Genomic DNA, 20,304 nt, shown 5'->3' on the forward strand with positions numbered 1-20,304 from the left:
CAACCTTAAAGGTAGCAATGAACGTCATTTTATTCCTGTAGTTGCCATTCTTTCATTTTCCGTTTTTAAACAATTCCAAATTTCAGAAATGAAATGGTGTCCCCTGATGCTTTTGTTTAGTAAAAGCTATGTGTTTCACATCTCTCATATTTAACCCCTAAGACGGTGATTCTCACAGCGTGGTCCATAGAGCACCAGTGGTCCAGAACTGCTTGCCTTGCCAACACTCTGTTGGTTTGCAAAAATAGATCGGTACAGTAGCTGAAAACTGGTTCACCGAAGCATACAAGTGATAATAATATGAACAGCAACATGTGTACTAAATTTCAGAAAACCTATTCACCCCCCCCAAAAAAGTGAACTTCCCTGCTCTTAAAACACAAAATGTTGAGAAGGACATGTTTGTTTGATTGGGCTGTGCTCACATTTTTAAAATGTTTATTGAATTGTCTGTGATTGGAGAAAATTTGAGAAGCACTACCTTAACAGCTTCGTTTCTACAGAAACTCTTGCTTTCCATCTTTTATACTGCAATTTTAGTAGGGGTTTCCACTACAAGTACAATGGCTAGAAACTTTTTAAAAAATAAAATGTAAAAATAAGTGTGTGCTATAGTATTCAGACCACTTTTCCCTGTGGTATTAAAACAACATGTGTAAGAATGCCATGATACAGTATATGACAGTCCAAATTCACATGATTCTCCTGCTTTCCTTTCTTCCCCATCACAGCAATCAATATTTCCTGAAGCTATGGTCTCCAGATGTCAGGATGCAGCCAACCAAGGCATGTCCCACTCAGAACTCATACAGGTAATTATCTTTTTCCTTTACCTAAGAAGCAAATAATCTTTTTGTGCTGGGGGCTGCACTCATACATATAGGCACGCTTCAGAAGCTTGTGTATGTGTGTGTGCACGCACATATTTATATTTACTAGGCTTATGCTCCAATCACAAATGACTTTGACCAGCTTACAGATCTATAGCCAGTAGTAAGATTAAAACAATATTAAAAAAAAAATTCTATAGCTGCAATCAGAACAAAATCCCCACACTGAGGACTAAATTATACAGATAAATATTCATCCTCAGGAGGGAATGAGACAAAGACTGTCCCTCAGATCCCAAAGGCTTGCTGAAATAGAGGCTTCTGAAGATCACAGGAGGCCTGGTTGTAACTTGGTGATATCATTGGGAGGGAGATGCTGTCTTCTCTGATTCACTGTTTTTGCTCTGGGGCCTTTTTTTTTTTTATTGTAAAACGGATGTATGTAGGCTTAATGCACTATTTTATTTGATATTTCAGCAATATCTCCCCCCTCTTCAGAAATCATGCTACCAAATGTCTGTTTTGACGGTTTGTCAGTATAATCTGGAATGTGCAAAAAGGAAACTTGAGTCATTCCTGCTTTACTCATTCAGACTTTTTTCAGTTCCCCTTTCATTCAAAAGGAGGAAACACAGATCTTGGATGTTCATGCTTTGATACAGAAAACTAGTTACTGAATCTTTACACTGAATAGGAGGCAGCCAGAAATTCATGATATAAATTATATTGCCTTGCTTATTGCCCATCATGGAAGGTAACAGAAGAGACGTATCTATAAAATTTTGCACAGTGTGAATAAATTGCTCATCTTCTCTTGTAAAACTTATTTATTAATTGGCAGTCAATCCCAGAGAGAGAACTGGATGTATTTCTCTACACAGTGTGCAATTAGATTAAAAGAGTCCATTGCCTTAATTTTGGATGGCTTTAAAAAGAGTAGACAAATTCATACAGGACTGTTCTAGAAATTACTTTGTGATACTAATATTGCATTGAGTTAAATATCATTGCTTCTCATATTTTCCACTTCTTAAAATAACACTTGAACTTAAACTATTTTTGTTGCTGGAAGCTGCATGTTTAATTTTTAATTATCTTTTGGCCTCTGGGATGTGGTAGTGATTTTGGTGGGGGTTTCAGGGTCTTTAAGAAGTGAAAGGAGGCTTTAGACATGCATTTTGCCCTTTAATTTCCCCACTACACCCCACTGCCAGAACCTGGAAAAACCTAGGGCTATTTTATCTGGGCTACAAAAATCCATATGCTGCCATCTAGGGGTTATCCATATTTTCATAGCTCAGATATGATAGTCCTAGGTTTTCTTTTCTTTTTTTATGAGGCAGACTAGACCTAAACAACTATGTTGCCCCAAACCTGAATTTTTGCTGGCAAATTGTGATGACAATTACCTACGGAACGGGTAATGGAGGGCTCATGAGGCCTGCAGATTGCCTACATCTGGACTTTCAGAATATATTATGCCTCATTTTTTCTGCCCTACACCTGCTGAAATAGATTTTTGGCTTACAACACAGCCAAAACATCTTTAAGGAGATTCGGGGGGGGGGGGGGCGGAGTCAACAAACCCTACTCCCTTGTGTCAAAGTACTGTACTGGTGATATTACTTAGTTTGGTAATGAAACATTTACAAGAAGAAAACCAAACTCAGCAAACACCAGGATGCCAACAGGTATTTTAGAAACATTCCATATTCCCAGGGCTGCATGCTGCAGACCTGAATCATGCAACACAGAACTCCTCCCATAATTCCCCACCCACCCTAAAAGAAACAATGAGGGCTATTATCAAGGAGAGCTACGAGTAAATTTATAATGCAACCTGAGTCTTTAATTCCAGTTTTTTAAAAAAATTCTTTCAGAATGTTCTAAATTCAGGAAGCTGCCCTGAAATCCAAGGGTTCCTGCATCTGAAAGAAGTTGGACGCAAAGTCTGGAAAAGGTTTTACTTTTCTCTGCGGCGTTCTGGACTCTATTACTCAACAAAAGGCATGTCAAAAGTAAGTTTGTGAATGCAAGATATGTGGAGGACTCCCTTTGTTTTTTTTCCCTATGGACACAGTTCTGAGTGCATATTGCAACAGTTAGAACAGTTTTCCTATATCTTATCAGAAAGAAACACAGCAATCAGGGCCAGGCACCAGCAACCTTCAGAAGAATGATGTTTGTGTGAAGCTTGGTAGCAGAACTCAGAGATTTGGGACTTGGTGTGCCCAAGTTGAAACTGTCATGCAAATCATAGACTGATGGAAGTAAAATCTATGCTTCTCAAATTTTATGGGTTTCTGGAATTCATTGAATCTAAAATATGTTTAAGCCCAGGTAAAATAAAATAGATAATGATTGCGGTATCTTTTACCTTCAGCTTCTATGTGCTCAGTAATCCTTCTAGTCCTGTTTAAAGTATTCAATATTGTTATTCCCATGTTGCTAAAATCAAGTAGCGAATTCAAGGAAGTGGTGAAATATGAATTGGTTTCACAACTGCTATGCTGTATCTGTTCACAAATCAGACACATGTATGCATTATGAACACGTGCACATTTTTGTCTTTTTTGTTTAGGGAGTGGAATGGGAACTACATAGATAGAACATTTAAGCCCAGCCCTCTTGGTCCTTAGAACTTCTATTTATTTTTAATAGTTATGAAAGTTACTTTTTTTCTGGACAGAGGAAAGAAAAAAAAACTTTTAATTTAGTAGGATACTGACATTTACATCAGAAGCTAAATTCAGTTCTTGGCCTTACCTAATCATGCATATGCAGAATATACAGAATATGCCTAGAACCTAATTCCCAAGACACAACTGGTATGAAGTAAAATCTCATGTGCTAAAGTACATATATGTCTTCTTGCCTCCCCTATGCTAGGACCCCCGACATTTACAATATTGTGTTGACATAAATGAATCAATCATCTATTATATAAGCCAAGGCAAAAAACAGTACAGCACGCCCACTGAGTATGGCTTTTGCATCAAGGTAAGAGAAGCGGGAATTAATCCTGGGTTTGTTTACCTTTAACTGATCAGGTTCATTTAAAACATCCATAGAACTGAACATTCAGGTTCAGGTAAAATACATACAGTGTTGTTCCTCAGTTGGTAGGATCAATCTAACTCTAACTCTAACCTTTTATTCTCTGGGAAGTTGTGGTTTATAAAGTTTTTCTTAAGATATTAATGTTTTGGGGGTTCTTAATTTAACTCTCAGTACTCCAGTAATTACATTTTATTAATGTGCTATTATTAACATCTTATTGAGCTGAGGGGGGGTAGGATAAAAATCTAATAATAACGACAATTGCCTTTTAATATTTTATTCTTTTTTTTAGTATCTTAAGAATTGCACTTAAACTCTTTTTACACACTTCCCATATCTATTTTACCTTTTCCTTTGGCTCTTAATTTCTTTGGTACTTTATAATTTTAGATTTGTATAAAACATTGGTCAATTACTGTAATAAATATCTAAAAATAAAAAAAAATAGAATGCAAGCCAATGTTTAAAAACTGCTGATAACAGAGACGTACTTTTTCTGAATTAAAATTGAAGGCCATTTCTCTTTGGAACGTATTAAAAAAATAACCATCCTCATAGTTGGGTGTCACGCAATATGTCTCTCCACAAGTCACTCTCCTGAACATGCTTCCCTGTTAGAAAAAATCCTGAGCAATAACTCAGGCAGAGATGCAATAGGCATCCACTCTGAAGTTTGAACTGGGAATAGCAGAATTTTCCTGGCAAGCCCAATATGGAGAGAATAGAACTATCATTCTGCTAAGGCTGATAAGAATAAAGAAACCCAAAAAGTAAACCAAGAGTAAGCCACTCTATGGATATGTATTTTGGGCATCTAAGGTCATGCTTCTTGGTACACTACTTAATTTTCTCAGATGTTTTCTTCCATATGGGAAGAATCTTGATTTGGGAAGATGGTTTCTGTGAGTCAAGGTACCCCTAAAACACGAGGACTAATGATTTTTAAAACTAGACCAAATACATGTAGAATCTTTTCAGACATGGAAGAGAAAGATTTAGCTAGAGTTGTCGTCATGTGTACAATCTTATCAGTTTTTCCTCTCTCTCAAAGCCACATAAGGCACGCAGTGGAACCAAAGGCCTGAAGCTCTTTTGCTGTGAAGATGAGCAAAGTCGCACATGTTGGATGGCTGCCTTTCGTCTCTTTAAGGTAGGAGCCATTCAGTTTGGCACTGGCAATGATGAGAGTCCTTTCAGTGAAAACGGTAACTTCCAAGAAACCATCTTCCTCCAACTGGGGAGGAAAGAGAAATTCCTTCTTCCTCCTTATTGCAACCCTTGCCTCAGTGGTTGAATTTTTCCTTTATCAAAAGGTGTGCATAAATAAAGAATGCATTTCAGTAATGTTTAGCTTGACATGGTAATGGGATTTTCAGCTCTGATCACACCAGATCTTGTCTGCAGTGTTGCTATATTGCTGATCTCCAAATTGCATTTGGTAGTTTTTAACAATATGTGTGGTCTCCCAAAATTGATCAGGAATATTTCAATGGTATGATTTCTGAAAAAAGATGGTTTTCTATAGTAGTATTGTCAAACTTGCCACTTTCAGCCATAGAGATCTGTTATGTGGGCTGGAGTTGCTGATAGGTTTCCTTACTCTGTGCATATTAACAGTTATTAATGTTTCCTCAGTATGGCATACAGCTCTACAGAAACTACCAGCAATGTCAGGCACGACAAAAGGAACCAGCTTGGATTGGCACTGTGCCCTTGGTAAGCATTTTGATAACAAATCAGCTATTTTTACTATTTGGGTGAACATTTTGATATCTTATGGAAGTATAGGCATTTTGGAAGTACCTTCATCGTATAAGCATATATTTCCTGAGTGGATGAAACACTTTCTGGAGTTAATTTTGAATGGGAAAAGTTTTCTGTGGATAGTGTTTAAGTGCATACATCCACTCCTCATTTAGTGACTGAGTTATGTTCCAGTGACCAGGTCATTAAGCAAAATGGTTGCTAAGTGAACATATGACAGAGAGAGAGAGATGCTGTGAAGATCACTGGTTGCTGCTCTCTCATTTAGATAAAGTTCTCTCATACAGCTACTGTATGCAAATGCTATTTTCACTCCCATGTGCATTGTTGTCAGACACATGAAATTTGGTCATAAATGCACACATTAGTCTGAAAATGAATTTTTATTACCATCATAATAAATACCACAATAAATACCTTTGTATTATGGTAACTAACTGAGGTAGTCACTAAATGAGGAGTGAGTGTACTTCACCAGATCTCAACCATATTTCTTCTGCCCAGTCTCCTGTGCAATTCGGCATCTGTTGTCAACATGTTAGCTTTCTTTTTTAAAGAAGTGTGGACATATAAATACTGGTTTCTAAATGGATAATGTCCATTTCAAGCATGAGGAAGGACAAGACAGAGAGTGTGCCCAGGCAAATTGCAAAACCAAATTCACACAGTGGAACCCTTTGTAATCACTGCTTTACATTTTATACTTGTGCTTGTGCTGAGAAAGTTTGTTTATGCTCTGAAGCTCTGTTGGAAGGAATGCAAATCATTTACACTGGAAATGGGAACTTTAATCTGGGATTTAAAATCTTCTCTTTCAGGTATTGTGAATTTGATTTTTAATGTATGTAGCATATTCATTTTCTACTCTATCACTGTTTATTTTTTTATTTTATTCTATTTTATTTTTCAAAAAGGGATATGCTGTTCATTCCTTTATAGCTCCAGCTAGTTTACAGCAGTCTAGTAGAGAATTCATTTACACAATTATTAAAAGGTAGAACAAATAAAAATATCTAATGTATTTTTAAATTACCTCCTAAATTGTAGTCAAGGAATATAAGAAAACTTAACGGTATCTCAACTCTCTAGTTTGCTCCCTAGTATGAAAAATGTCAGATTTGTTGTCAATGTCAAATGATCCATGGTATGTTCAAGAAGTGATTTCCTGTTGATGACCTGAGAGTGCAAAAATGATTGTACTTACTTCTGTGCTTTTAAGATTTGTGTAAATACTTTTCAAAAATTATTTCCTAAGGTGATATAATGAGTTTTATGTATTGGATTAATTATTTAATCACTGAAATAATAAAACTTAAATTTTATGACAATTGTAAATTCTGTTCGTTTACTGATAATTTATCTTCCATCTACTATGTGTTTTCTCATGTTCTTTTTGTGTGTGTGCCGTCATTTATTTTATTCTTCAAAAGTTTGTTTTTTAAAAGAAAAAGTGTAGACATAAAGCTTAGAATTTAGAAACTAGTATGAGGTATCAGAACTTGCTAATTGCTGTTTTAAGTATAATCTCTCTCATTTTTTTTAAAGATTTGTGTAAATACTTTCTTAAAGCTACTAAATTAGGCTTACCTTACCATAATGTCAGTAGAGACTGATTATGCATTATTGAAGAGAGCAGCTGCTAAACTCTGTTTTAAAATCACTAGCGGAGCGTGTCTGATAATACCCTCGTGGCCATGGACTTTTCGGGTTGTACAGGGCGAGTGATTGAGAACCCCAATGAGGCACTGACTGTAGCTCTGGAGGAGGCTCAGGCATGGAGGGTGAGTCTGCTATTAATTGCCTACTTAGAGATTTCAGGGACATTGATGTGGAAATGTTATAGGAGGAGAGCCGGGTTAGTCTATGGTGGCGAAAATCAGGAGTTTGGTAACACCTTTTCCAACTATCAATTAACCGATTGACTGGGTTTGCATAATATATTTAATCATATACTTGGATTAGCTAAACACAATTGCTGTGATAGTGTAACATGCCCACACAATTAAAATCCGTTAAGACTTACTAAAATAGCCTGGTTTACACAACATGTTAAGGCAATGGCAGTTTCCACAACACATTCAGCCACAAACCACTCAATTTCATTTTAGCCTAGCCAAGCCATGAGTGTGTGTGTGTACGTGTATCTGTGTGCAAATCAGCTCATAGTGTACCTTCGGGGAGCTAAATGTTCCATAGGAGCTGCAGTCATCCTTAGTACAGGAAGCAGCACCCATTTGTGAGGCCAGTCTTAGGTGCTGCTGGCAAAGAAACTCAGAGCTTAGGACAAATGGCAAGGATGTGCAGAGTGGAGGCCCGAAAGCCTGACCGTGGGATATCTTGGACAACAGCCAGGAGCCTGGTCTAGTAATTAAACAAAACAATTCTTGTATATTGATTAGGGTTTTAAACACCATCAGACTCCATTCCTAATATCAGGATTTAGCCTGAGCCAAACATCCAGGAACTTTCATTGTGTCTTTGAAATTCCTGTTTGTTTTCTAATTTTTATTATTTGTATGGCTGCTCATCTCACACAGGTGACTCTTGGTGGTGTACAAGGATGAAAAGCAGAAAACCCACAACATACAATCCCCGGAGCCCATGGATAAAACAATGGCCCCACTCACCAAAAAAACACAAACAAAGCACACCAACAACAGCAGAGCTCAGCTAACCTCTTGACCAAACACCTGTTTCTGGCATCCCATTATTTTTCCTCCTGATTTCCTCTTCTCTTTATGCCAAGCAAAAAAAGGTCAAATATTGATCTTTCTGAACACATGAGCTCATTTCTTGCAGAGCACTACATGCAGCTATAGGGTCATAGGTTACCCTCTCCCTCTACTCTGCCCATGCCTTATATTGTCATAGAAATATAGCACAATGCTCTAGTTTTTTTCTCATAAGGAATGTTCTCTGTGTGTATCTCCGCTGCAGTCTAAAACAGTTTACAGCTCTAGGTGAGCACAAGAGCAGCTTAACCTTTCTGCCTCTGTATCTGATAGGAAATGTAATTCTAGCATTCTTGGCAGGTTCTTTAACTAGGCTGTGCTTTTTTTTGGAGAGCAGAGGATTTGGAGATTACTGAATGGTGATGGGAATTAATACACTTTCTTAATAGCAAGGGTACACACTGTAGTTTTCTGTGAGCAGAATTAAGGATTTCTTTAGAACTACATGATTGCTGATCTAAAACTGTTCTGCATGATTTTAATGCAAGAAGGGATTTTTTAAACCCAACCCTTCTCCAGAGAAGCTTACATTACAGTCCAATCTCAAGAATGTTTTCTCTGAAGAAACTCCCACTCTATTTAGTGAGTTTAGGACAGCAATTTTCGTAGAATATTGACATAGTTGGTCATTGGAATTGGTCAAAAAATGCATGGCAATTAACCAGGGCAGTTACTAAGATGGCAAACTTAAAACACTTGAAAAACCTCTGATGTTTTTCCTTCTATGCTGTAGAAGAAGACATCTCAGCGATACAGCCTGCCCACCCCATTCCAGAGCTGTCCATTCAGTGCTGGTGAGTGCCTGCCTCAAAGAAGTAATGTGATATATAAGCATGTTTCATGATCTGTGAAAATTAGCATCACGCCTGATAAGTGTTGTTGATAGCAAGCCAAGGGATGGATGAGGCTAGCCTGCCTAGTGACTGATCAGGGGAAAATATGCTGTCTCTCGTGGCATATCCTATAATGGAGGCATAGTCTGGGGTGCTCATTTGAAGCCACAGTACAATCGGCATGGCATTTTTTTTATGGAATTCCAATCCACTGTCTTGGAACATAGTAGGCAGGATGAGATTTCATTACAGTTGTGTTCAGACTGAGTAGTTTAACTGAAGCACAGCTGAGCTGTTCCAGTATTTGAATACTGGCATATATAAAATAGTAATATAGGGCAACAACAAGAGTGCCACTAATTGGCTTTCTCCATCTATCCCCAGGTGGCACAATATCTAAAACAGCTTACTATTCCAAATTATCACATAATACTTATGTTTGTGCATATTAACATCCTCCTTTCAGCAATTTTTGACAGAATTCTGCCCATATGGGGAAGGTGTCTTACAAAGACTGGCCAACATTATTTTGTATAACTTCCTTCTATAGGGAAATCTGTAGTACCATGATAGCCCCAGATACAAGAAATCCCAAGCGTGATGGACAGTCTGTTTACTTGCAGATAAAGAGTACGAATTGCAAAATGTTGTTTGGCAGCATTGTAGATAAGGTGCTGCTGTAAGGAAGAGTGGAAAATGAAGGGCGATAGAAATGAAATAATCCCCCATCAATTAAACCTCAGTTTAACTGAATTGGATGTCATACTGATTTCATGAAAATTTAAGTCTTTTACACTAGTCCCTGACAGATTACTGATCAATGAGTTGTTCGACAGCTCCAAATCATCCTCTGCAGCCCAACATTTACAGGGTAAAAAATGGTTCCTTCAGTCATGATCCTTAATATTCTTTGTAGAAGTTAATGTTTGCACTTGAAGTTCTTTCTAATTTTTTTAAAAAATGCTTAACTTCTCAAAGAAAAAACCTTCCTTCCTTCCTTCCAGCCATCCACAAAACTCAGCCCTGGTTCCATGGTCACATTTCTAGAGAAGACACTCAACGCCTTATAATTCAACAGGGACTTGTGGATGGGTATGTTGCTTGAGTAACTTTCCAGTTCATAATATTAATTATACTACTATATGCAGATGCAGGGCTGTAGAAATTGGGCAGGATGGAGAGGGTTATCACTGCATTTCTTTTAGGTGTACCTGAAATCATCTCACAAGAATATTGTAAGAGAGTAGAACAATTCATTTCTCGATCTGGGAGAGGCAAGCAGGGAATTTTAGCTGCCTCTTTCTTCACCAGGTGAATCCTCATGGCCATCAGAAGTTCTGCTAGGCTTTGACTTTCAAGGAGGAGGAATCTGCATCTGTCCAAGTACTTGCCTGCTGCATCTCCCAGCATTGCAGTTAAACCAATTCTAGCAGCTTTCCATAATTTGGGCCCTTAGCTGGGTTAGGACATCTGCAATTCTCAGACCTGCAATCTCTATACATCTGGAAGGCACTAGTATGAGAAAGGATAAATTATTCAAAGTTATATAGTTTGCAATCATTGCAGTAAAATACATTGGAACAATATATGGGAAGTGGCCATGGTTATTGGGTAATGCAGCCTAACACTCTTTTGGGGTCTTATCCACTGCAGGTTATTCCTGGTGCGGGAGAGCCAGAGGAATCCCAAAGGCTTTGTCTTGTCACTCTGTCATTTGCAAAAAGTGAAGCACTATCTTATACTTCCGGTAAGTGAACATCAGCACAAGGAAGTTGGCTCAGTTGCTTTCATCTATCCAGCCTAGTTTGGTGTCTAACTGCAAGGCAGGGGCTTTCCTAGGTGTCCTACCTATATTACTGTTGCCTCAAGATGCCAGGGATTGGGTTTAAATATCCTGCATGTACTCTTCTCTTGCACTTTAACTTCCGCAAGAGAAGACTTCTATTTAATAGCATCATTCCTAGCCCATTTCAGATATATTTATGGCACATTAGGCGAAAACTTACTTTAATGAAAAACTTAATCCTCTTTAATCTGCATTTGTGGATGTGTAAGGAGTTGATAGCGCATACACTTCCCTACTCCTTGCTAGCTCAAGATTATCTCAGTTTTAGGGAAAAGAATGACGAAACAGAATATGCATACATAACAAGATTAAATTCCAATTCATTATTGAAAAAATATGAAAGCTACAAAGCAGGAAAAAATTCTCTGCAGTTCACCTGTCTTTCCACATCAGGAGAGCTGAACAGTCATGCATCAGGAATTCTTTGGAGATTTGCAACTTCTCCAGTGCTTACCTTCTAGAACAAAAGGTGTTGGTACTCAGATCAACTTGTTGAAGCACTGTTACTGGAGGAGCAAAGTGGGTAGGGATGGGGTGGAGTAGAGCACTTCTGTCTGGGATTAACTCTTGAGATCACATTCCACCTTCTGTTCTCTTTTGCCTCTGCTTCTATGCCAATGATTCCTCATTCTTCATGGCACTCAGAGCGAAGAAGAAGGACGCCTCTACTATACCATGGATGATGGACAGACTCGTTTTGCTGACTTGATTCAGCTAGTGGAATTTCACCAAATCAACCGTGGCATCCTGCCTTGCAAGCTGAAGCACTATTGCACATGTGTTGCCTTATGATAGACTGTCACCCACTGGCCATTCCTATGCCCTGATTTGCCATTGGCTATGGCCAGTGATGGGATGGGCAGCTTGTGTACAGATCCTTTTGAAATGCATACACTAGGATCTACTCCAAACTTTCAGCCTCTCTTTCATCCTGCCTTCAGCCACTCCTACGAAGAAAGGAGCAGTATTTGAACCTTCCCATGAGGCTACTCATCAGAAAGCCTTGAGATTTTTTGCAGAGTCAAAGAGAAATTTGAGGTCACAGTGACAGTACAGTAGTTCAGTTCAGAAGCAGTCACCCCACTGTTGGCTGGTGTCCTTTTCTTCATATGACAAAAGAGAACTGTATCCCTCTACCTCCTGAGTGTCCCTCTTTGTGTGTGCTGATACAGACATTGCTTTGTCACCATGTTACAGAGATTTTGCTGCATCAAATACTTAGTCTCTCTAATGTGATTGCCAATTTCCAATAGTGTGGACATTGTCCAGCAGTTATGCCAAACTTATGCATTGTTTCAAAATCCTGACTGACTAGAGACAATAGTGAGATGTAAGAATTGATTCCTACTTCAACCAACTTTTGTCTTAATAACTCTCTTAACAACTATTGTCTAATTTTACCCAAGATTGTGTGGGTCCTGTCATCTTTGTTAGAAAAGGAGCTCTTTTATTGCTCAACCTCTTCCCTGTCACCTAGTAGCATCACAGTTTATGAAAGTAAATGCAACCTGTTCAGGTGGTGGGCTACAGATATTATGAGGATCACACAGGAGTCTTTGGGACTGACCTGAAAGAATACACAGTAGGAAGAATAGCAGTTGGGAATATCAGAAAAAGCCAAGCTAGCTGTTGCTCTCATGAAGTCCAAAGACTGCTCTGGAATCTCTTATGATTCTGTCACATCTGAGATCAGTGGGCTGCCTGTTGGGCAGAATCACCCTGGACTCTAGAGGTTCACAAACTCATGAATTCTTCTAACTGTGAGTCCTACAGCAGAGCACAGACTGAAAGGTTGTTGGTCAACTCTAGTGAATGCCACAGATGAGAAATTGAGGTTGGAAGAGTTGTTTTTTCCTCCTGGTGTGAAGGAGTTAAAATATTGCGGGAGTGGGAGGGGATGATGCAAGAAGGCTGTGTCACTATCATTTGTGCTATTCTATGAGGCCAGTATATACTGTGATGTTATGTGTTTATATATGTAAGTGCTGATAATAAATCTTATTTTTTTGATACCTCGTGTTGCTTTTCTACTCAAATCAAGTGGTGAAAAAAGCAAGCTAATTGCAACCTTTGACACGCACGATCAATGTTAACTTGTAGAAGGTAAAAAAAAAATCTATCTAAGGCACCAAACTTCTAATGCATAATTAAATGTAAATGTATGTCATCATCATGTTTTCCTATTTTACACTGCCTGCAGCAAGAAAGAGAGATAGGTCAATAAATTGGCTCCCTTTGTTGTCATTTTTTAAAAAATTTTGACTGCCCAGGATCTTTCCAGATACCTTGGAGAGAGGACCAAGTAACTTTTGCTAAACCATCAGTAAATATCACATGAAAAATGATTGTATCAGGAAAAAAAAGATCTGCTAAGTTCTACCAGCGACTTTCATGGCATCTGTCATGCCTGAAGATCTGTGATGATGCTTCTACAAACAAAGCAAGCTGGGTAATGTGCTTTACAAAGGTTGCTGGGAAATGCCATTTTCTTTTTTCCAGATACTCTGCCAAGTCTCATGATTTTGTTTATGTATCACGAGTGGCTGATCCTGGAACTGATTAGATGGGATTTGTATGCAAATCCATTTGCGGTTTAGTGAGATTCAGGAGATTAAGGATTTAAGTTTTAGCCACTTAGGTCTTAAGCTGGCCTTTTTAAAGCCCTTTGAACCCTTTGGAGAAGATACAACGTTTTTAGGAAGTTCAAGACTTTCCAAAGGATTTTTAAAAGTCCCTGTTTGTGGAGGTTACATCTCTTCCCTTCACATAGGGCACTATGTCTCCCAAAATTGTGCTGATAACAGGTTCATCTGGCATTGGGCTGGCTTTGGCTCTTAAACTGGCACAGGATAAGCAGAGGAGGTTCAAAGGTGAGTTTTCGAAATTGTGAACTGCGTGGCGTGTGTGTCTATGGATATATAGAGAGAGTGTATATGTAAACCATGCATAACTAAAGTGATAAATAATGAAATATATCCATTTTCTCCAATGTAACTTTGCTTACTCCAAGGCAGTTTGTTAGGAGTTAAACAAATCAGTTGGCTTTTTCTTTTCTGTCTGGAACCTCTTTTTAACACTCCTGCTCTTAACATGTATCATAAAGACCATTATTCTGCATCTCACTGGTATGTTCCATGTTAACTTCCAAGCTCCCTGCCTATTTTAATTTGATTGATTGATTTATTCCTTTAGCTATACTTCAATTGAATAAAAAGCTGGCATGTTATAAAGCAACACAAAGCAAACAGCAGCCAAGCATAAACTGTATTTCCAACAATGCCTTTCAGCACCACATTCTTAAAATGCCCAGAGTCATTCTTAGAAAATAAAATGTTGAGTAGTTGTAGCTCAGAGTTTCATTTGCCTTCCAAAATATGGGTGTTATGTGATTGGCTACACCTTTTCTGGCAATCATTTTGCAAGCATGGTTAAAACAAGCTCTCATTGTTCCAACGGTGTCTGTCGGTCCCAAAATATTGGGGAACCTTATTGTACACACTGTGATTATGGTAAGTTAGTAACTGTTCACACAGCATACTTAAGCAGGTCAGTTACAGACTTAGCAATAATGTTTGCGCAAAATCTTACATATGGTTAATGATACCAGCTTAGTTATGATACGCATGTTTCATTGTTCAGAGTTCCATGTATTATACTAACCCAGATTTATATCCAACCTTGAGTTGTACACAGTAAAAGCAGGATATAAATCTAATAAATACATTAAGAAGTTCAGTAACCAGGTTAAAATTTGAACTTATATAAATGGGTTTAAGAGTATTTATCTGGCACTGGGAGCAAATACATTACTCTTTTGATCAACATCAAATAGGTGTTGATGAATTATACAATGTACTGCCCTATGGGGACTCAAATTTTATAAGAATATTGCACAGTACTAAGCACTAACCTCACTTTCAAAAAGCTACAGTTTCCTCATCCATCTCTATAAATTGTTATATGTTTTGTTCAGGACAGGTGTTGAGGTTTTCCTACTAACGATTAAGACTGCTATTGTACCTAATCATTTTGGCCGGGTGAAGAGGTTGTATTTGATTGTCTCCTCTCACGTGCTTCATGCAAATTGCCTGGGGGGAGGAAACCTGCCCGGACTTGTTCTTACTCTCTTTTTTTTCTCTCTGCCAATATGTAGCAAGCCAGGCTTGCTCTCAATGAGAGCTAAGTCCTTTAAATATGTTTTTGCTTTTGTTTTGCTTTCTGTAAATAAATTGTTTTTATAGAAATGCTTGGTGTGCGACTTTTCTGATCTCTCCTGGGCTAAAGGCTTTCCCAGCATTCTGCCAACAGGTTATGGGCCCAGTGAGCAACCCAGTAAAACCAAGAGAGATCAGCTCCACACCTCATGCACAATTTAAAGGCAGGTAGCAAAGACCTGTGAAGATTTTATTTGGAGCCACCTGGAGATTTTCCAGCAACTGCCGGTCTACAGGACAAAGAAGCTAGCTGAGGTGACTTGCAAAAGAAGGAAGAAGCCATGGCTACCTCCCAGCCCTCAGCGATGCCTCTGGAGCGCCTATCAGAGACCAACTATTTGAATTGGGCCCTGAAGATGGAGATATATCTTCGCAGAGAGAATCTTTGGCTGCCAATTGGTGAGCAAACCCCCCAAAATCCCAGTGCTGAATGGCTGAGACAGGATGAGCGGGCTAGAGCCACCATTATCTTGGGAGTTGAGGACAATCAGCTAGTCCACGTGCGAGGCATGCAGTCTGCAAAGCAACTTTGGGATGCTTTGAGAGACTTATATGTAAAGGCAACAGCAGGGAGTAAAGTTACTCTGACGAAAAAGCTGTACAGAGCCTACCTTGCAGAAGGAGATAGCCTTCCTGAGCACCTGCATTATATTCAGCAGCTGTTTGTTGAGTTGCAGGAGAGAGGAATGGAATTTACACCTCTCACAAAATCCTATATCCTCCTGTCCTCACTAAATGCAACGTGGGACACGCTGATTTGTACCTTGGAGGCTATGCCTGAAGCAGACCTCACCCCATCGTATGTTACACAGCGCTTACTTGCTGAATGGGAGAAGAGAGAGGAAAGATTCCGCCCCATCTCTTCTGGAAAGCTGCAGTACCAGAAAATGAGGGAAAAGAAGGGAAAGGAAGCTGAGGCCACAGCACTAGCCAGCCAGCGATGCTTCACTTGTGGTTCAGCTGGACATTTGCAAAGAGACTGTGCCTTGAGACCCAAGAGTAGAAAGACAGAGAAGAAGAACACAAGGGCAACACAGAAGAAGGCTCTTCAGACAACCCAGATTGCACAGGTTGCTGAGAAGGGTAATTCTGATGTATGGGTGTTAGATTCTGGGGCCAGTTGTCATTTATGTAATTGTAAAAGCTCTTTTGTGTCACTGTCTAAAACTGAAAGACAAAGTGTATCTTTGGCTGATGGGTCTGTGACCAAAATTATGGGACAAGGTGACTTGTATTTATCCTGCTTAGGAGAAACTGTAAAAGGTGTGTTGTATGTGCCAAATTTACAATCAAACCTTTTATCTGTGGCACAATTGGCTGCAACAGGGTATATCATAACATTTAAGAAAAATGGTTGTGAGATACGAAAAAATGGGAAATTGTGTGCTACTGATATGTTAAAAGACTCCTTGTACATTGTGCAAAATGCAAGGAAGCCAAGCTGCAAGGCTGCAGTTGGCAACACTCCATATCATGACCAATGTGTACACCTGATGCACAGGAGATTTGGTCATGCTAATTTCAAGTATATAGCACAAATGCCACAGCTGTGTGCTGACCTAAAGATAAAACCCTGTGATAAATACTTAGACTGTGTAGTTTGCAAAGAATGCAAAACACTAAAAGCTCCTGTGAGTAAGCACAGTGACAGAGTTACAACTAGACCTTTGGAAATTGTACATTCTGACATTATTGGTCCTTTTGCTCCAAGTCTTGGACAAGCAAGGTATGCAATGACCATCATTGATGATTTCTCAAGATACACATTTATCTACATCTTAAAACAAAGATGAGGCATTTGAGAAATTTAAAAGTTTTGTGACATGGGCAAATGGAAAATTCCCTAGGCCTCTATCTGCACTCCAATGTGATAGAGGAGGAGAATACCTTTCTCACAAATTCAGAAGGTTCCTAGTGGAAAAGGGGATAGAACAAATTCTTTCTAACCCTTACACCCCTCAGCAAAATGGTGTTGCTGAAAGAAAGGGCAGAACCTTGCAAAATGCGATGGAATGCATGATTAAAGATTCACAATTATCTTTTAAGTACTGGGGAGAGGCTTTATTGACTGCTTGTTATGTACAGAACAGGTTGTATAACTCTGATTCAGGACACTCCATTCCATTTGTTTTATGGTGTGAAACCAAAGGTAAACCATCTTAGAATGTTTGGTAGCACTGCATGGGTTCATATTCCAAAACAACAGAGAAGGAAAGGAGGCCCCACAACAAAGAAAGCCATCTTTGTTGGCTATGAACAAAGCCAGAGGAGCTACAGGTTCATAATGGGAGAGAAATTAATAATTAGCAAAAGCGCTTCTTTTGCTGAGCAAAACTGGGGGAGATTAAATTCTAGCTCTCCAGTTGATCTGACCACCACAAGAGAACAGCAAGGACTTGCTGATGGTGATCTTTTGCCTGATGAGAACATTAAACCAGAAAAGCAAACTGAAGATCTGTCTGATGAGACAGATGCTTCTCAGGAAAGTGACAGGAGTCAAAATTTAAGCCCTGTATTACCTCGCAGATCTCAGAGGAGTAATAAAGGCGTTCCTCCATCACGTTTTCAGGCTGAAACAGTAAAGGCTTTTCACATATTCACAAAACCTGAGTCTTTAGAACAAGTGAATGCTTTACCACCTGAGATTGCACAAAATTGGCATTCTGCCATGCAACAGGAATTAGCATCCTTGAAAGAAAATAAAACATGGAAACTGGTAAATCTACCTCCCAATGAACACTGTCTGGGTTGTAGGTGGGTTTTCAAACTGAAAAGGGATGCTGATGGCAAAATCCGAAAATATAAAGCAAGGTTGGTTGCAAAAGGGTTCACTCAAAGGAAAGATTTAGACTTTGACAAGACTTTTGCACCAGTTACTAAAGGTGAATCAGATTACTGTTAAAAGTTGCTGCACTAAAAGGAATGTCAGTTAACCACTATGACATTCAGACTGCATTTCTCTATGGTGATTTAGATCACAAATTATACATGCAGCAACCCCCTGGCTATGAAAAAGGGGAGAATCTAGTCTGTGAACTGCAGAAGTCAATCTATGGGTTAAAACAAGCTGCTAGATCCTGGAACCAAAAAGTAGATGAAAAACTGCAGAATTTTGGTTTTGAAAAAGGAAAAGCAGATCCCTGTGTATATATGAAGAAGGACAAACAAGGCTGTATGTATCTGTGCATTTATGTTGATGATTTGCTGCTGTTCACATCAACAGAAAAACAAAGGCTTGATTTTGAAGCCTGCATGAAAAGCCATTTCACATTGAAAAGCCTTGGAATTATAACAACCTAGGTTTGGAAAAACACAGGAAGAAGGATGGTAGCTTTCTGTTAAACCAAAGGGGAGATAATGGTAAAGTAATGTGAATGGAAAGACATATAAAGTTGTCAGAGAAGATTGGTTTGCATCTTAATCTATAGTGTAAAAAGGGGAGTGTTGAGGTTTTCCTACTAACGATTAAGACTGCTATTGTACCTAATCATTTTGGCCGGGTGAAGAGGTTGTATTTGATTGTCTCCTCTCACGTGCTTCATGCAAATTGCCTGGGGGGAGGAAACCTGCCCGGACTTGTTCTTACTCTCTTTTTTTTCTCTCTGCCAATATGTAGCAAGCCAGGCTTGCTCTCAATGAGAGCTAAGTCCTTTAAATATGTTTTTGCTTTTGTTTTGCTTTCTGTAAATAAATTGTTTTTATAGAAATGCTTGGTGTGCGACTTTTCTGATCTCTCCTGGGCTAAAGGCTTTCCCAGCATTCTGCCAACAACAGGCACATTCTATTGTGTTCAAAAAGATTATTTGTGGTCCATGTTATAGACCTTCAGAGGATCAGACTTCCTCCCTAATAATTGTGCATATATTCACTAACAGGCCACAAGCTGCACTGAAGCACCATTTCAGATATCATAGTCTTGAAGGGCAGAATGGTGAAAAGATTAATAGTGGGATGGGATTTAACCATAGTCAAATTCCTTTTCATTAATGGCCTCAATATTTCATTGCAAGAAAGCATTAGATTTTTAGAATACATTTGTATTTTTGGTGTTTTATAGAAATGGTTCAGTCATCTAGTTCTGATCTCTTGGACCTCTATCTATCTATTGCAAATTTTGGATTCTCCCCTCTGCCAGTTTTGAACTTCTTAAGAACTGTTGGTTTAATGAGTAATTTGCTCATCTTGCATGGATATATTGAAGTTCCATTTAATTGTTTGCGTAAGTTGCCTAGCTTATTTAGTGTACAAATGTTCTTGAGATATATGAGAACTGCAATTTGTAGACTTGTACTCTTGAGGATCAAAATCATTATGGCAAAAGTGGGATCTGTTGGTCTCTAGGGTGCAGGCTTGTAAATTTATTTATTCTAATTTATTTTCCCTAAGAATTCCTGAAGGATCAAAAGCTATTGATTTCTGCTGTTTTCTTTTACTATTCCAGCTTTAAATCCAGATTTCCACTTCATGATCTTCAAAACATACAGTAGATATCTTGGAGTGTAAAGCTATACTTCAAAATTTTAGGAGTGGAGCATTTTCTTGTGTTTACAGTTGCCAACTGGTGGAAATAAAATAAAACATCCAAGTCTATACTTGGGCCTTTAGTAGCATTGATATAAAGCAACCAAAAACTGATTTTTACAAATGAATATTAATGCTCGCTAAAGCAGGCTTTCCCATGCTGTTGCCCTCCAGTAGTTATTTTAAAAAATCTCAGTTGTGGGAAACACATCTGGAGGCTATTAGATTAGGGAAAGCTGTATTTGAAGAACCACAAGATCGTTAGATACACTAGCTGGCCCTATGGACCTGAACCATCCTGATACTGATCCTGGAGAGATTTTTCTTCCTTTCTTGCCCAGGCCAAATGTTGGTGGACTTATACCCAAGGCTAACAATCATGATGCAAAGCATGAATCCTGTACCAGCATTTCACAGATACAATGGACCATGTTCCATGCTGTAACTTCCAATGTGCAATAAATAGTCCTTCCTGGGGGTGGCTGGCACCACAGAACCCTCTCC

At 38.8% G+C, this 20,304-nt stretch overlaps 1 protein-coding gene across 1 annotated transcript in view; it reads left to right on the forward strand.

Annotated features, from left to right (window-relative positions):
* Positions 1-13,075, forward strand: part of GRB7 (growth factor receptor bound protein 7) — a 57,838-nt gene extending 44,763 nt beyond the window's left edge. Inside the window, exons 6-15 of the mRNA XM_063300649.1 lie at positions 732-812; positions 2,711-2,848; positions 3,720-3,830; positions 4,942-5,040; positions 5,526-5,606; positions 7,319-7,435; positions 9,120-9,180; positions 10,224-10,311; positions 10,873-10,966; positions 11,711-13,075. Coding sequence (XP_063156719.1) covers positions 732-812; positions 2,711-2,848; positions 3,720-3,830; positions 4,942-5,040; positions 5,526-5,606; positions 7,319-7,435; positions 9,120-9,180; positions 10,224-10,311; positions 10,873-10,966; positions 11,711-11,857 — 1,017 coding nt within the window. The 3' untranslated portion in view covers positions 11,858-13,075. The remainder of the gene's footprint in view (positions 1-731; positions 813-2,710; positions 2,849-3,719; positions 3,831-4,941; positions 5,041-5,525; positions 5,607-7,318; positions 7,436-9,119; positions 9,181-10,223; positions 10,312-10,872; positions 10,967-11,710) is intronic.
* Positions 13,076-20,304: the final 7,229 nt, after the last annotated feature.

The sequence above is a fragment of the Candoia aspera genome, chromosome 4, assembly GCF_035149785.1.
Source record: "Candoia aspera isolate rCanAsp1 chromosome 4, rCanAsp1.hap2, whole genome shotgun sequence".
Classification (NCBI taxonomy): domain Eukaryota; kingdom Metazoa; phylum Chordata; class Lepidosauria; order Squamata; family Boidae; genus Candoia; species Candoia aspera.